General features: G+C 42.0%; 1 protein-coding gene across 3 annotated transcripts in view; it reads left to right on the forward strand.

Moving 5' to 3' along the window:
- VN2R653 (vomeronasal 2 receptor 653) overlaps nucleotides 1-12,768 on the forward strand; it is a 46,904-nt gene extending 34,136 nt beyond the window's left edge. For 2 of the 3 annotated variants that reach the window (XM_056806797.1, XM_056806798.1), the window contains exons 2-6: nucleotides 1,143-1,434; nucleotides 3,689-4,561; nucleotides 7,595-7,822; nucleotides 9,043-9,166; nucleotides 11,085-12,768. In XM_056806797.1, coding sequence (XP_056662775.1) covers nucleotides 1,177-1,434; nucleotides 3,689-4,561; nucleotides 7,595-7,822; nucleotides 9,043-9,166; nucleotides 11,085-12,067 — 2,466 coding nt within the window. In that variant the 5' untranslated portion in view covers nucleotides 1,143-1,176 and the 3' untranslated portion in view covers nucleotides 12,068-12,768. 3 annotated transcript variants of the gene reach the window in all.
- Nucleotides 12,769-21,150: the final 8,382 nt, after the last annotated feature.

Below are 21,150 nucleotides of genomic sequence, written 5' to 3' on the forward strand. Positions count from 1 at the left end.
CGGGTCCTTGCCTCCAGTTCCAACTCTTCCCACTGTTGTTTTCTCCCTGCTTCTCCAATGGACCCACTTTCCTTCTTCTTACTATGGTATTTAGATTGATGTGCTTAAGATTTCTGGTGACCTCCCTGGCTGTACCTCTTTCCCAGTCTTGTCTTGGAGGGATCGTTGTGGACCTCGGCGTGAGGGGATCAGCCAGCTGCCCTAGGGCCCTGTTGCTGCTGACTCTCCAAAGGAGGTCCATGGAGGATCTTCAGTGGATCTATGAGCCTCTCCTCAAAGCAGCCAAAGAACCATTTCTTTCAGTAGGGACTGGCTATTTTGATCTTTCCATGAAGCCCCTTCAGTTCCATTTGAGCACTTCCAAGAACCGGGGGCAGAGCTTTCTACTCCCTTATACAAAGGCAGCCCAGGGCCAGCTAGGGAGCAAGGTGTGGGCATGGGTGCCATGTTGTATAGTTCAGGGCCAGCGGAGCACGTGCAGGCATAGGGACAGTCGCCCCGATGAGGATTCTCTAATGGCGGACCCTGGGCTAAGGCTCCAGTCACTGCACCCCAAGTCAGAGCTCTGTCTCTGGGGTTGTGCCAATTAAGCGCTTTGACATTTTGAGGAATAGTTCAGGGAATTTTCTCTGAGATGGCATTCATGAGCAACAATAACCTTCTGACCTGAATTCTAAAGGAGCCAACAGATGGGTGATGCACCTAACGGACATCTGGAACTTAGTAAGCATTTAACCAATCCTTAATCAGTTTTTTTTTTTTGTGGAGATTTTTGATTTATTGGAATAGGAACTCCCAGTAAGAGGATTCCCTTTACCAATATAGATCAACCCTTTATAAAAAATTTATAGCCTTAGAGAGTCCCCTGAGAAATGAAATGATTTGCCCAGTCCTAGTCAGTAATCATCACAGGTGAGACTTGAACCAGGTCTTCCAAACCGTGAGGCTGGCTCTCTGGTGGATCTTCCATGCTCTTGTGCTGGGCAGTGGTAGATATTGGCAATTTGAAGACAAAATAGTCTTCTTATTCATAAAGGCTTTCATTCTGTATCACCAAGCTCCTACTAAACAAGGCAGCAGCAGGAAGATGTTGGCAATTCTATGTCGCCCAACCCAACTTTGGCCTCTTCTTTTCTTTCCAGGTTTTACTTCCGAGGTTTCCGCTGGACCAAAACCATGATCCACACAGTCAACGAGATCAACCAAAGGAAAGATATCTTGCCCAATATCACCTTAGGCTACCAGATTTTTGACTCTTGCTTCACCATTTCCAAGTCCATGGAAGGGACGTTGTCATTCCTGACGGGACAGGATGAACACAAGCCCAACTTTCGATGCAGTGCTGGTGCCCCCCTGGCTGGGGTCATTGGAGCAGGAGGATCTGCCCTGTCTGTGGCCACTTCAAGGCTCCTGGGCCTCTATTACTTCCCTCAGGTACTTCAAGAATTGGATGTAGACTAAGGCTCAAGAAAAGAAGGACAAACTATGTTTGAGGGAGATGGTGGCAAACGTGAAAATGTCATTTACTTCATTTTTGGCTAGAGGATTGGAAAGGAAGGGGTAGTGTTATCTTCCTTGGCCCTGTCTTCCCTTGGGTACTTGGGAGAAGTTAATTCTGAGGCAGGTGAGTGATGCAATGGATAGAGTACTAAGAAGACCTGAATTCAATTCTGCACTCCTACTAGGCAAGTCAAATTTAATTGTCTTAATGTCATGAGTACAAGATGGCAGAGTAATGACTAGACATTTTAACTTGTCTTAAAGAAACACTACCTACCACTTAGACTTCTTTCCCTCTACCAAGGGGAATGGGCTACTTGGGTAGGTAGCAGTGCATTCCTCTTCCTCCTCCTGGAAATAGCCTAGCAAGTCTGGATGGCCCATGCCCTTCCCTGGGGATTCTTGTCCAAAGTGTAGGCAATCTCTGAGGTTCCTGCTAACTCTCAAATGCCATGGTTGAAGAAAAAGCTACTCAGCAGCAGTCATTGCCCCAGGAGAGGCCAACCTTCAGGCAGGCTTGTCATGTTGCTCCCCAGTATTATTGGCTGCTACAGCAGTGGATTTCCAGGAGAATCAGAGGGCCATGAGGTTAGCGTTGGAAGACACATTGGAGCTGATCTAGTCCAAATCACTCATCTCCCAGAAGAAGAGCCTGAGGTAGACAGAGGTTAAGCGTTGACTTAAGTGCCAAGAGACACACAACTAGTAAATGTTTGAGGCCATATTTAAGCCTAGGTCTTCATGGTTTCCAGTCCAGAGCTCTTCCTAATTTGCCATACTGCCTCTCAATTTTGACCAATAGGGATAAAGGAAGAAATATGAGTGAGGAAAAAACAAAGTACACTCACAAATATTTAAACAATTTTTCTTCTTCACTGGTAGAATTCTTACTTGGCCCAACTCAAATTCCACCACCTCCAGGAAGCCTTCCCTCATCTTCTGGTCAGAAGTGATCTTCCCCCTTGAACTTGACTTAGAATCATGACATTTTAGAGTTAGGAGACACATTGGTGGATATTTCATCTGATCCATCCTTCTTCCTCTCCTCCTCCTGCCAAAGTACTCTACTCCACCATAAACGTGTGTCCATCCAGTCTTTGCTTGAAGACCTCGCTGTATGAGCTGCTCTAACTGTTGGGATATTTCCTAACGTGAAGCTTCCATTGGCCTCTTTACAGCTTGTACTCATTGTTCCTGGTTCTGCCCATGGAGTCCAAATAGAATGAAATCAATCCCTCTTCTACTTGCCCACTTTTTCAGCTATTAGAAGACTCTTATTGTCCTAGTGAACCCCTTAAATAGTTTGCTTTCCCTTTCTAAGTGCCATCTATCCTGTAATGTTATGTAATTTAGTTATTGAAGTGGGTGTTTTATTTCCCAACTAGACTACATACAGGCTTGATGAGATTCCTAGTGAGAGCTCGGTACATAGTAGAGGCTTAATAAATACTGGTGAAATGATTCATTGAGGAGCTTTGGGGCTCTGCCTTATTTAAATTCTTTATCTCCTCTAGTGTCTAGAACTCTGTGCTGTACACACTAGGGTCTTCATAAGCAGTTGATGCTGGGCATAGGCAAGTAAAGCTGAAATAAAAAAAAAGCAAAGTACTTTTTAGACTTCATACTGCTTTAGACGTATCAGCTATTATTATTATTGCTGTTGTTTTTAGAAACAATCATCACTTTCAGAGTTGTATTTATTTATTTTCATTTTTCTAAACCCTCACCTTCCGTCTTAGAGCCAATACTCTGTATTGGCTCCAAGGCAGAAGAGTGGCAAGGGCTTGGCAATGGGGGTTAAGTGACTTGCCCAGGGTCACCCAGATGGGAAGTGTCTGAGGCCAGATTTGAACCCAGAACCTCCCATCTCTAGGCCTGGATCTCCATCCACTGAGCCACCCAGCTGCCCCCCCCCCAGAGTTGTATTTATAAAGAAATCTGCTTGTAGGATGCAAGCTGTTTAAGGCAGAGATTTGTTTTGGTGCCATCTTTGTATCCACAGTACCTAGCTCAGTGCCTGGTCTATAGTAGGTGCTTTATAAAATACTTGTGAAGTAGAATGGAAGAAAACCTTTTTTTTTTCTCTGTTGAATAGGAATGGGAGAAGGCTAGAGCCCCCAATAATCAGGGCCTGATGACTTACTTAAATTCTTTTTAGTGCTAATGAGGCAAATGTATTCTCTTGTAGGTTGGCTACGCTTCATCCTGCTCGGTTCTTAGCGACAAATACCAGTTCCCAGCTTACGTTCGTGTAATAACAAGTGACAAGTTCCAGTCCACAGCCATGGTGGAACTTATCAAACATTTCGGGTGGGTCTGGATTGGCACGATAGCCGCCGATGATGACTATGGGAAATACGGCATCAAAATTTTCAAGGAGGAAATAGAGAAGGCCAGTCTCTGCATCGCATTCTCCGAAACCATCCCCAAGATCTACAACCAGCAAAAACTGGCAGCTGTTGTTGAGACCATCAAGAACTCTACAGCTACGGTCATCGTGCTTTACACGTCAGATATTGACCTCAGCCCTTTCGTGTTGGAAATTGAATATAATGGCATCACAAATAGAACGTGGATCGCCAGCGAGGCCTGGATAACGTCCTCCCTCATTGCGAAGCCTGAATACTTCCCCTATTTTGGGGGAACCATTGGGTTTGCTGTTCCGAGGTCTGACATCCCAGGCCTAAAAGAATTTCTCTATGATGTGCATCCCAGCAAGGATCCCAACGATAACATCACGATCGAGTTCTGGCAGACGGCTTTCAACTGCACCTGGCCCAACAGCAGCGTGCCCTATAATTCTGACCACAGGGTCAACATGACTGGAAGAGAAAACCGAGTCCACTCGATGTCTGATAAATTCTGTACCGGCGAGGAGAAGTTGGAGGACCTGGAAAATACCTATCTGGATATGTCCCAGCTCCGGATAACAAATAATGTGAAAAATGCCGTTTACGCTTTGGCGTACGCTCTGGATGAAATGAGTCGATGCATAGAAGGACAAGGACCTTATCTGCCAGGAAATACATGTGCCTATTTGGAAGACTTTGAGCCTTGGCAGGTATGAGTTTTCTTCATCTTCTTTGCGTCTCAGCACACCGGCCCCATTTTCGATCTGGTGGCACGTTTCAAACTTTTTATATTGGGCTTTCTCAAGGGAGATGAACCCGCCATTTTCTGAGCTTGTTGGTTAGAAGGTTTTCTACTCCTCTTCTGTAGCACACTTGAAGGCAGGGCCTCCGCTCCTATTCAGGAAGGAAAAGCCAAATGGGATGATTATAAACTCCCATAGAGCATGCTATAGAGTTCCAACGTAGAGATTCTCCTCTTATCAACACTAGAATTTGGGCTGATCTATTCAGTCGATTGTCTATTTGCTGCTCTCCGATTTCGTTCACAAACACCCTTGAAACATTAGGGCTTAGTTGGATTCTTGTTATTTTGGGCGTCATGACGGCTCATCATCTTCCTTGGTATTGTTTCACAAGGATGATGGGAGTCTACATGGAAACAGCCCTGGGTGGCTCCATCCTGCTGATTTAGAGGAAAGAGTGCTGGATTGGGAATCAAGGACTTGGGTGGGCTCTATTCTTACTAGCTAGATGATCTTGATTCGATGACTTAACCTCCGTCCAGGCTCCAGTTTCTTCTTTAAATAAAAAGACTGGCCTACAGGAGACCAAAGATTCCTTCTGCTTCTGATTCTGTGGATCTATGAAGCCCTATGAAGGACGGGTAGCCATAGCCCTTGGAAAAGACTCTGCTCAAGCATAGTAAAGTGATGGGAAAAAACAAAAGGGGAGTACTCGACAGAAATGACTCTGAGCTTTGTCTAGGAGCTGAGAGGCATCGATTAATGATGCCTCTTTATTAATTAATAATTATAAATATATATAAATAATAATATAAAAAATATATAATTTAATTAAATTAATAATGCCAGTGAGTTCTTGGCTTAGAGCATTGCTAAAGAGCCCATCATGTTAGCCATCTGCTTGGAGTGAGTGGCGAAGAACTTGTATGACCGTAGCTAAACCCTGCCTTCTTCTGTGTCAGAAGGACATTCAAAATGCAGCAGCTGGGTGAAAGAATTGTCAAAAGTGGAGGGATGGCAGTGCAGTAAGTGAACTATGGGTTGGGGATCTCAATCCTCGCTGGGATAATACATTATCCCATATTGGCTATCTTTTCACAGACATCCACTACTTTTGTCTTTTCTTCCCCATTTTCATCCCATCAAAAACTTGGTCTCAGAAAAAAGACCAAATCTCATTAATTTCTACCTTAGTGTTACTCTAAGGCAATCCCCTAAGTCTGTCATGACATTCTTATAAATAATATTATAGAGAGAGGTGGACAGAGTGACAGTACAATTTGGCAAATGGGAAACTGGCTTAATGATGGTCTGAGATGGCTCAATGTTACTTGGAGGAAGAGCTCTGGTGGTATTCCCTAGAGATTTGTTCTTGGCCCTATTTGTGCTGGCTGAGAATTTAATCGGTGGTGTGCCTAATGACACAAATAGCATGCATACTTACCTAGTCCACAACTAGTGCATGATGGGAGAGAGACTGAATATGCTGGACACCAAGAGTTGGAATCCAGACTATTCCCAGCTAGAGACCAATGGTAGTGAGTTGAATGACATAAATATTAGAGAAAGATTTTTGTTTCTATTCTTGGGTTCCAAGAATCAATTTCACAAATATAGGATGAGGAAAACAACTCCTGTGACAAATGAAAGGATTGAATGTGAGGGGGCAGCCAGAAGAGCTGATGATTAACCTGGGCTAAATTCAAAGAGGGATGATGCCTAGAACTAGAGGGATCACAGTTCTCAAACATTTGACCCTCCCCCAGGGACCTCTAGAGAACTATGTTCAGTTCTGAGCACCATGTTTTAGGAAAGGCATAGCTGAGATGGAATCCAGAAAGGGACAATCAGGGTACCAAGACAACTGGACAATAGATATGTTGGGAAAATAGAGGCTGTTTAGACTATACAGGAGAAGACTTAAGGAGGGGAGGGGAAATATCTGCTTTCAAATATTTGAAGAGTTGCTGCATTGAAGAAAGTTAGATTTCTCTGCTTAGTTTCAGAGGGCAGAATTAGGGAAAAGTAGGAGAAACAGAAATTTGCTAATGGCAAGAAAAAAGTCCCTAGCAATTAGATCTAACTCAAAATGGAATGGACTCTCTTGTGGTTGAGCTGCCCCTCGTTGGAGGTCTCCAAGCAGATCCTGAATGAACACTTGTTGTGGGGTGTTGTAGAAGAGAATCTTGGGTGGGTATGGGTTGGATTGGGTGGACACGGAGGTAGTCTTCAGTTGGGAGGTCCTATTGCTCTGTGATTCAATGAATGAATACTAGAAGGATCAGACCTGTCAATAGTACCAATTTTTGAAAGAATTAAAAAATATTTTAAAAGTAATATAATTTATCATAATTTTTCCTATCTATACAAATGTACTTTAATAAAACAATTATATATATATTTTAGATATATATTTAATTAAAGATATATATTTAATTAAAAATTAAAAATATTTTTATATTTTTTACTTCAAAATAAGAATTTTTCATCTATCTTTAGTGTGTTCAAAAGCATTGTGTGAATGTACAAAGCTTGGCCCTTTGAGGTAGTATTGAATTATGGTCCCTCTAATTAGGACTATGAAACTTCAATGAAGAATGTGGTCAGAATTGGATGGGAGTGATTAGGGGTACTTCATTGCCTTCTACTCTGGAAGACTATCCTTATTCATCTGTTGTGCACCCCCACGTCCTATAATCTCACACAACAGATTTTACTATAATATTCAGTAATACTACACATTGCCTGGCATTGAATGTGATGCAATCCCCCCTTTTTCTCCTACTCAGAAGTCCATAAAGACAATTTCAGCATCCATCCATATTGGTATTATCTTTCAGTTAGCTACAATACAGTCAGATATTATGACTAAGAGCAGGGCTCCAAGTTTAGTAATGGCTATCCAGGTTCAAAATAGTTTGCTTTTTTAAAATCATAAAATCGTGTTTTCTAAACTACGAAGATTTTGACAAACTTCTGTTACTGTCACCTGATTCCTAGTTAATGTACTATCTGAAAACACTTAAATTTAAAGCCCATAATGGTGACGAATTGGCACTTGATGAAAATGGAGATGTGACTGGATATTATGACATCTTGAATTGGCAACTGAATGATGCTGGTAAAGTTGACTTTGTGAAGATTGGGAAATTCAAGTTCACCCATTCCAAACATGAGCTGATCATGAAGGAAAATACATCTGTATTCTGGAATACTGAAACACTGGAGGTTAGTCCTCTTAGACCCCTATTTTGTGCATTTCTATTTCTACAGAGAACTCTGATATTGTAAAATTTAAATGAATGTCCATAACTCCAAGTATTATATTTTATAAGATTTATTAGTAATCATTTGAAGTAGAAGAACAAAAGTAAAAGCCTGAGTAAAACCATGTGAGTAAAATTCTCCTGCCTGGCTCCCCCCAGCCTCCACAGCCCCATTCTGGGAAGAAGAGAGAGGGAGGAGCTACACAAAACTTATATATGTTCTCTATGGTAGTAGGTTAGAGTAAATACGCAAATGGAATGCTGGGAAAGGGAGTCCTGGGGAGCCGATTCTAATTACACAATAGCAAACTCCTAGCAATGACGTGGCCCCTAAGGGTCTGGTATGTGCTTTCACTGTGTTGGAATCTACCTTTATTCCCCAGATCTGGTCTTCAAAGTGACTCATTCCCTTTTTATGGAGGGGGAAGGCTATGGAGCTGAATAGGATGTTTATATAAAAATATTTTCTTCCCCTACAGAGGAATGAACTCTAAATCTGTTAGGTCAGAAGATTTGGGTTCAAACCTTATTTTTATTTAGATAACTCTCTAAGTCAATATTAATCTTCATTGGCAGGGAGGGTGGCTACTTACTGTGCCCCTGGCACCAGAAGACTTCTAGGGAGAGCTAGGGAGGAGAGGCAGAGTGGAACTCTGGGTCATGCTAAGATTTTTGCAGTCCCTCAGCCATTTGGTATCCCTCCTTTGACCTTTTCCTCATTCCACTCTTTAATTTCTTGCCACCATTTGCATGAACCCATTCTGGGACCATGGGATCATTCCAAGAATACATCTCTTGTTGGCCAACTTCTCTCCAGTTGAGATCTCACCTCCCCAAACCCCAATTCTTCCATCTCCATGGCTCCCCTTCAAATAGCTTAAAGAGCATCCATTGGTGGGTTAGAGAGGAAGATATTGACACAGAAGAAAGTTCAAGGGTTGGAGTTGCTCCCATCTTTCTTTCCTGTTCTAGAGGGAGCCACAAGGCAGAGTTGGTAGTGAGGTTTCATGCTGGATTTTCCAATTATTGGTTCTCTTTTCCAGAGTAAACCCTTAGTCTGGACTGGGGAGATGAGGGAAGAGAAGAACTGTATTCTAGACCTGGATTTGTCCCTATCACCCCAGTTTCAGTCTCATTAATGGTGTAGATTAAAAGTCTATATCTTATCCTTGTATTCTTTAGATTCCCCATTCAGTTTGCACCGATCTTTGTAAACCTGGAACCAGGAAGGGGATTCGTCAAGGGGAGCCTATATGCTGTTTCGATTGCCTCGTGTGCGCAGATGGCCATGTCTCCCGGACCCCAGGTATCGTCCAGTCACCTTTTGCCTTCTGTGAAACAGATGGTTGGGTGCAATGAGGGTGTTCTTTTTTTTTTTAATGTCATAGAATAGGTAAATGAACTTTGTTCTATTGTCTTTCTTTTCTGGACATTTGAAAATTATTTTTTTCCATGACTATGTATGATGAGGTTGTATTTTAGAACAAAGTCGCTGCTTTATTTCCATAACTAAAACCTCTTGAATGATAATTAATGCAAACTTATTCCTGATTCCTCTATGGTGATCATTGATATTCCTCACCAATTGTTATCACTTGGTTCCATGCAAAGAGAGTATTTGGCAGAGCAGTGACACTCAGGGCTGTTACTTCCCCAGGAGCAACATTATAAATGGAAGAGAAAGCAACCACCCATAGTTCCAAAGTACCACTGATAAATCATCTCCTGAGAACACTATAACGAACTTGGGTGCAGATTGAGACTTATATTTTTGGATACGAGAAATATATGAATTTGCTTATTTGGTACAAAGATCAAGTTTATCCTCATTTTGGAAGGGAGAGGAGGAACCAAAGGGGAAGTGAGAACTAACAATAGCACTGCAAAAAATTCTGAAGAATCATTCAACAAGAAAATATAAGGGCCTACTGTGTGCCAAGGACCCTGCTGGGGTGGAGGTTTACAAATACAAAGAACTTTCTATTGTTACTCCTTGTGTGACCTTAGGCAAGTCAAAGAACCTGTGTGGTCCCATCTGTGACTTCCTATTGCACCCAGAATCAAATACAAACTCTTCTGTTGTTTTAAAAAACCCTTTGAGACATACATGGCTTTGAGGAAAATTAATACTGAATGGCGATATTTTTTGAGAAGTGTTTCCTCTTTTGGCCCCCAAGAACAGGTTGATTTAAAAAACTAGAAATTCTTCCTTTCCCAGGCTATGAAACTGGGTTGGGCTCTTCCTTCTTTTGTCTAGATATAACCTCCTTCAATGTTCACTTCAAGTACCATCTCCTACGCTCCGTAAGGCTTTCCTAAATTCCTAGCTGCTAGTGCCTCCCTCCTGAAGTGAACCTTGATTTATTTTATCTAGTTGCATATATGTTAAGTGTTGCTTCCCTGATAAAATATAAGCTCACTGAGGCCAAGGACTATTGTTTTTTTTTTAATATTTGAATACTTAGCACTTGGCATAGTTCTTGAGTTCCTAGTAGATGATTGTCAGTGCTTAGCTGATGGATTTATTCCAAGTCAGAAGGGGCCTTAAAAGATATGTATACCAGTTTTATAGACGAGCAAACTGAGATCCAAGAAGATTAAGGGACTTTTTTTAGTTAATTTAAAAAAATTTATTTAATTAATAAAATTAATTAATTTAGAATATTTTAATAATTAATAATTAATTTAGAATATTTTCCCATGGTTATATGATTTATATTCTTTCCCTCCCCTCCTCTGTATCCGATGTGGAATTCCACTGGGTTTTCCATGTGTCATTGATCAAGACCTATTTCCATATTATTGATATTTGCACAGGGGTTATTGCTTAGCGTCTATGCCCCAATCCTATCCTCGTCAACCCATGTGATCAAGCAGTTGTTTTTCTTCTGTGTTTTTACTCTCACAGTTCTTCCTCTGAATGTGGATAGCATTCTTTCTCGTAAGTCTAAGGGACTTTTTATAGGTAACACAGGTAGTAAATGCCAAGGCTATGATTTGAACCTAAAATCCAGTTCTTTCCATGATGCTTTTCCACTACTTAGCAGTATAGGTCTTGGCATGCCATTATCTTATGGAAGTCTCGGTTCCCTCATCTGTAAAATGAAGGAGTTGGTGTAGATAACCTCCAAGATCTCTAATTATTCAATTAGTACAAAATACAAAGAAAATAGGATTCTCTACTACTACAAAGACTTTCCATTTCTCTAACCTTTGTTTTCCAGGTTCAAGGGAATGCGAAAAATGCCATGAAGATTACTGGTCCAATGCTGCCAAGGATGATTGTGTTTTGAAAGAGGTGGAATTCCTGGGTTATGACGAAGCCTTAGGTTTCACCCTTGTGACCTTGTCCATCTTCGGGGCCTTGGTGGTCGTGGCCGTCACAGTGGTTTATGTGATTTATAGGAAGACCCCACTGGCCAAAGCCAATGACCGGGAATTGAGTTTCCTTCTCCAGCTTTCTCTCATTATCACCCTTCTCACTTCTCTCCTCTTCATTGGCAAGCCCTACAACTGGTCTTGCATGGCCCGCCAAGTGACGCTCGCCATGGGCTTTTCTCTTTGTCTCTCATGCATTTTGGGGAAGACCATTGCCTTATTTTTATCTTACAGAGTATCCAAATCAAAGGTCAGATTTACATCCATCCGGCCCCTTTATCAAAAGCTCATTGTTCTCTTTTCAGTTCTCATTGAGTCAGCTCTTTGCACTGCCTATTTGGTGATGATGCCCCCAAAGGTGTATAAAAACATGGAGTCCCAAAACATCAAGATTATTCTGGAATGCAACGAAGGGTCCATTGAGTTCTTGTGCTCAGTATTTGGCTTTGATGCCTTTCTGGCCTTGCTCTCCTTCCTAACCACTTTCGTTGCCCGAAAGCTGCCTGATAATTACAACGAGGCCAAGTGCATCACGTTCGGGATGCTGGTGTTCTTCATCGTCTGGATCTCCTTTGTCCCCGCGTACTTGAGCACCAAGGGCAAGTTCAAAGTAGCCGTGGAAATCTTTGCCATCCTGGCGTCTAGTTTTGGTCTGCTCGGCTGTGTATTTGCCCCCAAGTGCTACATCATCCTGCTGCGGCCCAAGAGGAACACGGATGAGATCGTTGGCGGGAAGGTCCCCACCACCGACAGGAGCATCCAACTGACGTCGGCCTCCGTCAGCAGTGAGATGAACGTCACGGTTTCTACCGTTGTACTTGATGACTAAATTAGGTTCGAGTCATGGTTCAAAATGGCAATAATGATAGGCTTTGTTCTTGCTCCTGGGATTTGGGGGTTCTCACCTCATTGCTTTTGGTTCCTTTAGAGGAAAATATTGATTTAGGCTCTGATGGGTTCATTTTCACCCAGAACATGGAAGATCACACCAGAATTTTGCCCAGGCAGGGAAAGTAGCTTATGAAAACATTCCAAAGATTGGTATTTGGTTGTTTGGGGCTTGGTGTTTCCATGATGAGTAAATGAGTTAGCAGGGGAAGGGATTTACCTTTGGGTTCACTTAGCATGAAAGGCAAAAGATAAATTTGTAGTTACAACAAAACTGACCACGGGTTATCCAAAATGGTGGGTAATCGCAAATTGTATTTGGATTTAATTGCGGTTTTAATTTTTAATTTTGCTGGCAGGATTTAGTTTTGCTGATTATTTGCAAGGCCCAAAGTGTTTTAAATGAACTCTGTATCCAAAGTCTTCTGCTGACTTCCCGTGTACATATGCATTTCGTTGTGATTGGCTCATGTCCAGCAATTGCCATTAAAATGATAAAGCCATGGGAGGGAAGCCTTGTTCTATTTCCTGGAATTATTTCTCAATCATATTGAAATATTTCTTCTATGGTGGGAAGAGAATTTCCTTCTGGTCTTTTTCTTAAGCAAATGTGGCACTTTGAAATAAATCAAATGGAGAAAATGCTGTGAGACTTTTTATTTGACTATAAAACCTTATAAGATAACTCAATTCTAGGGTATTATTTGCCTTAGTGTCTGCATGACCTCCATGATTTCTTCTAGCTCTGTTATTCCATGAGTGGACAAGTCCTTGCTCTGAATGAAAATCTGGCAGGACCAAGGAGAGACACAGGAGAAGGAGCTCTGGTTACCTAATGGAAATGGTGGTAGTGTTGGCTCATGTGAAGAGTGCCAGCCAGGGGGCACCTTGATGGAAGAGAGCATTTTTAAGCAAACTGGCTCTACCAGCTGCTGATGGGAGACAAGAAGGGATGATTAATGTTATTTCCTATTAGCTTGTTTAGTACCCAGAACTCCAGCTACTGGGCTCATTCCCTTTGGGTTAAGACCTTGAAGATGTCAACTGCCTCACTTTGTTAATAGGCATTTCTATAGCGCTTTCAGCTTTCCAAAGTGCTTTTTACCTATATTATTTGAGCCTCAGAATAACCTTGAGAGAAGGAGGGAATGTGATCTTCTTCTTTTAGAGGTGGAGAAACCAAGGTTCAGAAGGCTCCCTAGGACTGACTGGTCCTTGCGATCTGGTATTACCATTTCAAGGGCAAACTCGGGGGATGCTCAGCCATTTGCATTCTCTAGGGTCTTGCTGTTTACAGCTTGGTCTCTGCCCCACTGGACCTCTCATTAAGGTGTGTGTGTGTACCCAGCAGTTGGCACGGAGGGCACAGCTGCCCTAACTGTCCTTGGGGATCTAGAGCTAGGAGAGTCTCAGAGACCATCTAGTTCAGCCTTCTGATTTTCTAGATGAGGAAATGGAGGCAAGAGCACCAAAGAGAGTTCTACAAGTGAAAGGAGAGAGTCAAGATTCATGTCTAGTTCTTTGAACTGGGAACCCAGTTCCATTTCCCTTGTGTTATAGGACCTCCTTGACATACAGAATAGCTACGTATCAATGGCACATTTTAATTCATCTTTCTGTGCATGGAAGCTCCCAAAGTTCCTCCTTCTCCTGGCTCTTCCTATCCACTTCCTCTGCCACTTTACTTGGTTCTATTGAGAAAGAACAATCCACCAGTAATATTTTATATTGACTTCCAGAATTGCTGAGTCTGGGCTCTGGATGCCAGAATTACTGGGCATATGCTGCTTTTAATTCTCTCTCTGAAAGGATTCTGAAGAGATTGTTGTGTATCATTTTTCCTTCATTTTCTCCCCCCCCCTTCCATTTAGAAGTCAATACTATGTTTGGCTCTAAGGCAGAAGAGCATTCAGGGCTAGGCAATTGAGGTTAAGGGACCTGCCCAGAATTACACAGCTAGGAAGGGTCTGAGGACAGAATTTGAACTCAGGACCTCCCATTTCTAGGCCTGGTTCTCCATCCACTGAGTCACCTAGTTGCCTCCTTATCCTTCATTTTCAAAGAGGACCAATGATATCATAGGACAATGTCTTGGCTTAATCATAATTGGATTTAAGCGAGGCAGAGTTGCATGAAGCCAACCAGCCTCACTCTCTCTTCCAGGACAAGTGGCAAAGGTTCAGGATGCAGTGGGTGACCATGTTCTAAGTGCTCCCCAACACCCGCTTTCAGCCCCCTTCATGGCTATCGAAACAAATTGTTCTCATCTGCTTATTGTATTGGGGGGCGTCTTCACATGATTGGGCTAGACCACCTCATCTCTACAACTCATCAAGGGGTTTGAGGGCCATCAAATTTGTAGGGCAGACTAGAGGTAAATAAACAGGAAAGGAAGGAAGGGAAGGGAGGGATAGATGTATGCTTTGTGCAATTCTCTAAAATTCTTTCCAAGAGAATTTTTTCCTATTTTTTTAATGAATGAAAATAAAATCTTAAAATCAATAACTCACCAATCTACCCTGAAACAGCTCTCTCTGCCTCATGTCTCCTCTTGTTTAGGGGGCATGAACCGTAGTTCCTCTGGTTTTAAGCATCCTGAAATGGAGTGCTTTAAGGTGAATTGATGGAGTTTATTTACCTACGTTGTGTCATTTGTTACTTATGAGGCATTATTATCCCCATTTTGCTAATCATTTATAGAGTGCTTACTATGTGCCAGGCACTGGGCTAAGCACTTTGAGTATTATCACCACAACCCTGGGAGGTAGAGGTTCTTCTTCTTCTCATTTTACGGATGAGGAGATTCTGGTCTTGGCTCTGGGTGCCTGTGGGCAAGTTATTTACTGCCCTGGGAAGTCTATTTCCTCTTTTATAACACGATGGAGTTGGATCAATAGGATCGCTAATATCCTTTCAGCTCTAACGTCTATGACTTTATTACAACTAGATCCTGATGACTGAATTATGAATGGTGAATCCCAAGAAGTGGATACACTATTTGAATTCACACTCTATTTCCACTGGGCTGCAATCCATTGTAACTTTAAATAGTATGAAGTTGGATACATCTGATTACTGCAGGGGAGCCATTATTTACCCTAATAAAGATCTAGCTTTCCATTCAATTGGAGATCAGTGACCTTGGAAGTTCTGATCAGTAGAGACTACAGATACAAGTGACTTTCAAGGAAGAAAAATGATGCTTCCCACATTATGGCCAGAGACCTATGTCAAGGAAATGCCACACAATGATTCTTCTTTTATTTTAATAGCTAAATAGATGAATTTTAAATAGACTAAATTTTAATTAATATTTTAATAGACTAAATAGCTAAAAAGGAAATGTGGAAAGGTGGGGGGGGGTAGTACAGGAGATGAATGATTCTACTAAATGAAAAACATTCCCTTCTTTGTACTTCTAAATTTTTATTTTTTTGAGGATGATGGGTGACTTTTTCATTGATAACAATTAGAGGTGAGATCCTTGCCCTTAAGTACTCTTAAGAATCACAGGACACTTTCAAATCCAACTACCTTCTCTGTTCTTTTTAAAAAATGATAGACTGACATTGGAAATATTGCTGTAAATAAGGATTAGGGGGGGAGAAGAAAAATCTTTTTGAAGTACCACTTGCAGAGCTGTGGATGTGCAAGAGAGTGAACACTATTTCTGCAGACCTGAAGACTTTTTCACCTGAAGATGGAAGTTTCTCCTTTTCTCTTTTCAGCCTCCCTCCAAGGAAGCCAGGCTGACTTTGGGCTGACAGACACCACTTCATTTGGAGAAGACAGAATTGTAAGCTATGGAACCAATCATTCTTGGGCTTATTCATCTCTCTCTCTCTTTTTTTTTGATAGGTTTAGTTATAAAAGTTGTTTTTTTTTAAACATCATTCTGAGATGACTTCTTTGACAAAATGGTTTAGCATGCGTGTTTGGGTCACTTGCCCTGGTTGAGGTATTCTTGGATTCTTTGATATTTAGAGGGTTCCATTCCAGGTATTTAGTCCCTACTCCAGGGATCAGAGACATTCCAAAGTCCTTTCAACTGAACCCTGATCAGAATTCTTGGCATATTTGGATCACCCTTGAACTCCTCAGACCTCACATGCTTTCACCATTCTCATTTCTCACCATGCTCACTTCCCTATTTTAAAATTACATCTTTGGTTGTAGCTATCCTCTTATCACAGATGTATATACTAATGTATTTTGTATGTAAGCAGAACATCAAGCTGCATGTAGTTGTAGACATTCAGGAAAAAGTTTACGAGGCTCAGCATTGTTGAGTGTTCCCTTGAGATACGTTCTATGTTGAAGCTCTTGCACACTCTTGGCAGCTTACTCTTCAATGGGGCATGATGGGATTTGAAAGGAATTTACTTGCCCCAAATATTAAGTGGTTCTGGAGAAATTTTTGAGGTATTTCAGAGCTTGTGACTGTAGGAATTTTCTTTGCCATCTGGGTACAGCTGGGGGCTGACTCACAAAAGAGCTGAAAGAGCCTGAGGCGTTGGATCTCATGATAGAGCAATCATGGACAGGTGGGGAAAAAGAAGTCCAGCAGCAGGTAACAGTGGTTCAGCAGAGAGGATTCCTAGCAGTAGACAGCAGCAAGAGCCCAGTGAATATGCATCTAGAAGCAGATGATAGCATCAGCTCTACGAGGAATCAGTATTTGCAGCTTTGGGGGTAGTAGGGAACAGCAGCTCCAAGAAACGTTAGAGCAGCAATGAGAGAGCAGTGTAGGATTATGAATAGTCTGGGCAGAAAGGTATAGGGCTGTTATAGGAATCTGAAGGAGATGGTACCTCTTTTGTAGAGGGAAGGAATAATTTCGGTTTCTGTTTTTTGTTTCATTAAATGCTTTTCCCCTTTAAGTTCATGTATGCTGTGGGTATGTCTGTGTATGTGCATGTGTGTACCTCTGATCTGGTGCAAAGAATCATTGGGATTTGGAGGTGAGAGATTTGAAAAATAGGTACCCCAAAATAAGGGTTAGGAATATCAGAAGCAGTGAGGGAACCCTGAATCACGTGGGAACCTGTGTGTGTGTGGGTCTGTCTGATGTAAATTAACCTAGAATTTCCAATGCTATTTTAGGGTTCATTAAGATCTGGTCCTTTTGCCTCTTCACTTTCTAGTCCTCCACAAAATAACAGATGAATGCTAGGGTACTCTCTAGCTAGAACATCCTCCAAGTATGACATTATTAAGGTCCCTTTGCTGGGGCTGGACCACAACCATCAGGCAGATTAGCCAAATGTTCATGATGCTAACTTACTTCCAGGGGATGCTGATTGATATGTTTTCTTACTGTACCTCTGACTTCCCTACTATGTGTCCTTGTTCTCCCCCCTCAAAACTCAAGTTGCCATGAGATAAATGTTTCATGATCCTTAGAATGACTTCTTCTTAGAGATCCCTGGGTGGTGCAGTGGACAGAGCAATGGACATGGAGACAGGAAGACCTGAGTTCAAATTTGATCTCAGACACTAGCTGGGTGATCCTGCATAAGGAACCCTACCATAGTTCTCCTTGTCTGTAAAATGAGGATAATAATAGAACCTCCCTCACAGGATTCTTTTAGAGAGAAAATGAAACAATATTTGTAAAGTGCTTAGCTCAGTGCCTGGCACATTGTAGGCTCTTAATAAATGCATGTTTTCTTCTTTCCTCAAGAGAATTAGTGTGGTTTAGTGAAAAGAAGGCTAGATCAGGAGTCAGAAGATCTGAGTTCCAGTCATGATTCCATTACTTATTAGACATGATCTTGGGTAAATAATTTTATCTCTCTTTGCCCCATATTCCCCCTCTATAAAACAAAATGGGTCATCATAGCCAGCTATGGTTACAGAGTTAGGTCTTTTTTTGGTGGGTACAGGATGAGGAGAAGGAAATCCAGACTAGTGATTGGTGAAGAGAGCTCCCAGGGTGGATCAGCAATTATTCTGCAACTTGGTTTCTTAGACTACTGCCTAGGATAATAAGAATTTAAGAAACTTGCCCAGGGTCCCTTTGCCAGTATGTGCTACAGGCAAGATTTAATCTCTGGACTTTCTGACTCTAATACTGACTCTAGTTTCCTATCTACTACACTTCTCTGCCCGGATCCAATGAAAGAATAAATGTGACAGTACTTTGTATGGTGCTATCAAACAGTAAATTGTAGAATTTCAGGCTGGAAGAAACTACTCTAGGCTTCATTGAATTCAACCCTCCCATTTCATAGATGCAAAAACTGAGGTCCACAGAGAGACATTTAGGAACTCAGGGTAGAGAGTACTAGACTTTATGAGAAGGAACTGAGTTCAAAACCTAATTCAGATAATTACTAGCTCTGAACCCTGGGCAAGTCTCCTTCTTTCTCCCAGATGATTCCTCATATGTAATATGAGCAGGTTGGACTCAATGACCTCTAAGTTCCCTGTCAGCAGTTAGTCCAAGGCCCTATACCTGGTTAGTGACCTAAATAGGACCAAACCCAGGGTCTGCCTGCCTTCCTGCCTTCCTTATGCTCTCCATTTAAATGACTTTGATTGAATTTTCCTGACCTTCTGATAGTTTCCTTAAATTTGTTGTTGAATAGATGTGCTGATGCTCCTTCATCCAGGAGGTTCTTCCCCTTCTTCTGCCAATCCACATATTAAAAGTCTCTCCAAGTTGAGCCCAATTACTATCTTTTCCCTAGAGTTCAACCTGCCCGTTCACATTCCTCTCTCTCTCTCTCTCTCTCTCTCTCTCTCTCTCTCTCTCTCTCTCTCTCTCTCTCTCTCTCTCTCTCTCTCTCTCTCTCTTTCTCTCTCTCTCTCTCCCTCCCTCTTTCCCCCCTCCCATCTCCCTCTCTCTCTCCCCCCTCTCTTTCACTTTTTCTTTCTTTCTTTCTCTCTCCCTCTTTGTCTCTTCCCTTCTCTCTTTTTTGCTATTTCCCTTTCCCTTTCCCTCTCCATCAGGACACATGTGGCATCCTTCTAATAGAATCCAAACTCTGTGAAGGCAAAAAGTCTTTCATTTTTGTCTCTCTCTCCCCCCTGTGCCTTTCCCAGTGCTCTTTGTTCAGAAGCTGTTATTTAATAATGTGTGTATTGAATAGAAACATGCCAGTCTTGTCTCCTCTGAGTGTTAGTTTTCTCACCTGTAAAATGAAAAGGATGACCTCTGGGGTCCCTTCTTTGCCCTAAATCTTCGTTCTCCAAATCCTGACATCTTATGAATTTGCTTGTGAACAAATGAGCCACAGTGGCCATGGATGGACATCGCTTGTTGCTCTCTTCCCATAGTGAGTAGCACACTACCTGATAGTAGACCCTAGTAGACATAGTAGACCCTCAAGAAATATTTGTTGATTGATTGAACTCATGAAAATAGGAAGAAATCCAGGGGCTTGATTATGAAAAAATACAAGTCTCAACCCTTTGAGGTTTTTATAGTCGTATTTCCTCTTCTTATTTTCTGTCTTATTTCCCTGAAGAGAAGGGAAGAAGGGAAGGAAATAGCCTGAGAACAAGCTGACTCCATTTAGAGCCCGAGTTCTCTCCTCTTCCAACTCTTTTCATTGGCAGCAAAGCAGCAGTAATGGATATGGGGCTTTGACCTGGGTACATTAATGATACATTTTTAAAGCCAAATGAGAGGGGCTCACGTACCATCTTTCCGCTGCAGGATTTCACAGCCCCCTATCACTGTGCAGTATCAGGTACCTGGCTGACCCCAGGAGGCCAACAAGTTGGCTCAACATGACCAAGAGAGCTGGTGACATTGTGGAACCTTGAGGAGGGCTCAATTTTACACACGAGGAAAAGCACAGAACCTGGACCTGTGATTTCTTTGCTATATGGAGCTCCCAGACAAAGAGCTGCTTACTACCACAACATAGACACCCTGGCAACTTAGACTTAGATCCAAAAGACTAAGTGACTTACCCAAGACCATACACCCAATATATTCCAGAAGTGGCCAAGGGACCCAAATCTTCCTGATTTGGAGATCAGCTCTTTATATTAAATATCTATCTTGAGGCAGCTGGTTAGTGCATGGATAGAGTGCTGGACCTGGGATCAGGAAGACCTGAGTTAAAATCCTGCCTCTTAAAATAGCAATGCCTACCTTTCCCCAGTTTCCACCCAATACTCCTAGATCTGACTGGTCTTCCTTCATTTTTTTCCTAGGGCAATAACAAGGGTGAGGGCTGTTTAAAAAAATACATATATAGAGAGGGAAGGGATGCACCCCAAAGGGCAATTTCACATACTCTTCAGTCTGGCACTTTTTCTCTAGTGCCAGCCTCTATCACAGGCCATAAAGGCTCTGCTCAAAGGCAAAACATTTAGACCCATCCAGGGATATGCTTCCTTTTTTACCTTGTCCTGTCTCTTGTAGAAGCAGCCTTAGCTGAAGTATAAAACTGCTTCCCCCTTAAGAGCTTGGAAACCTTGTGGCATTTGGGGAATGTGTCCCTTTTCCATAGTAGTGGATCATCAGTCCTGTTTCACACCATTTTCTCCTCTTATTCCCCAGAAGAAGCCTCAGTAGCATAAATATTTCAGTCTTCTGCCTCTTTCCCCCTCCCCGAATCCCCCCAAAGCCTTCTGGCTCTGTCTCTGACATCTTAAATTCTTTCCTACCTTTATGGCCAATGGCCATATTCATATAATGGCACAACTCATTGTGCTTTGAATGATGTTATTATTTTTATCTCATCTCAAGAAATATTATAGGGTCAACCTTCAAGTTTATTGGGCGACAGACATTAGAGCTTCAGGAAAATATTTCCCAGGGGAGAAAATTTTTTAACCTTAAAAATTCTCAGAATTCTAGAGAGTTTGTTGGAAAAGAGGTTGACTTTTCAGAGTGGTTCTCTTCCAATATGGAGTCAAAAGAACGGGCTGTGGGGGAGTAATGGGGTTAGAGAAGTCACTTTGCCTGTCTGCGTCACAGAAAAGTCAAGCAATGATTACTATTTGTAAGGTCTAGTGGCATTCCTGGCTGTGGAGGGGAGTGAGAAGATGGGTTGGGTTTACGGT

This window comes from Monodelphis domestica, chromosome 8, assembly GCF_027887165.1.
Source record: "Monodelphis domestica isolate mMonDom1 chromosome 8, mMonDom1.pri, whole genome shotgun sequence".
Lineage (NCBI taxonomy): Eukaryota > Metazoa > Chordata > Mammalia > Didelphimorphia > Didelphidae > Monodelphis > Monodelphis domestica.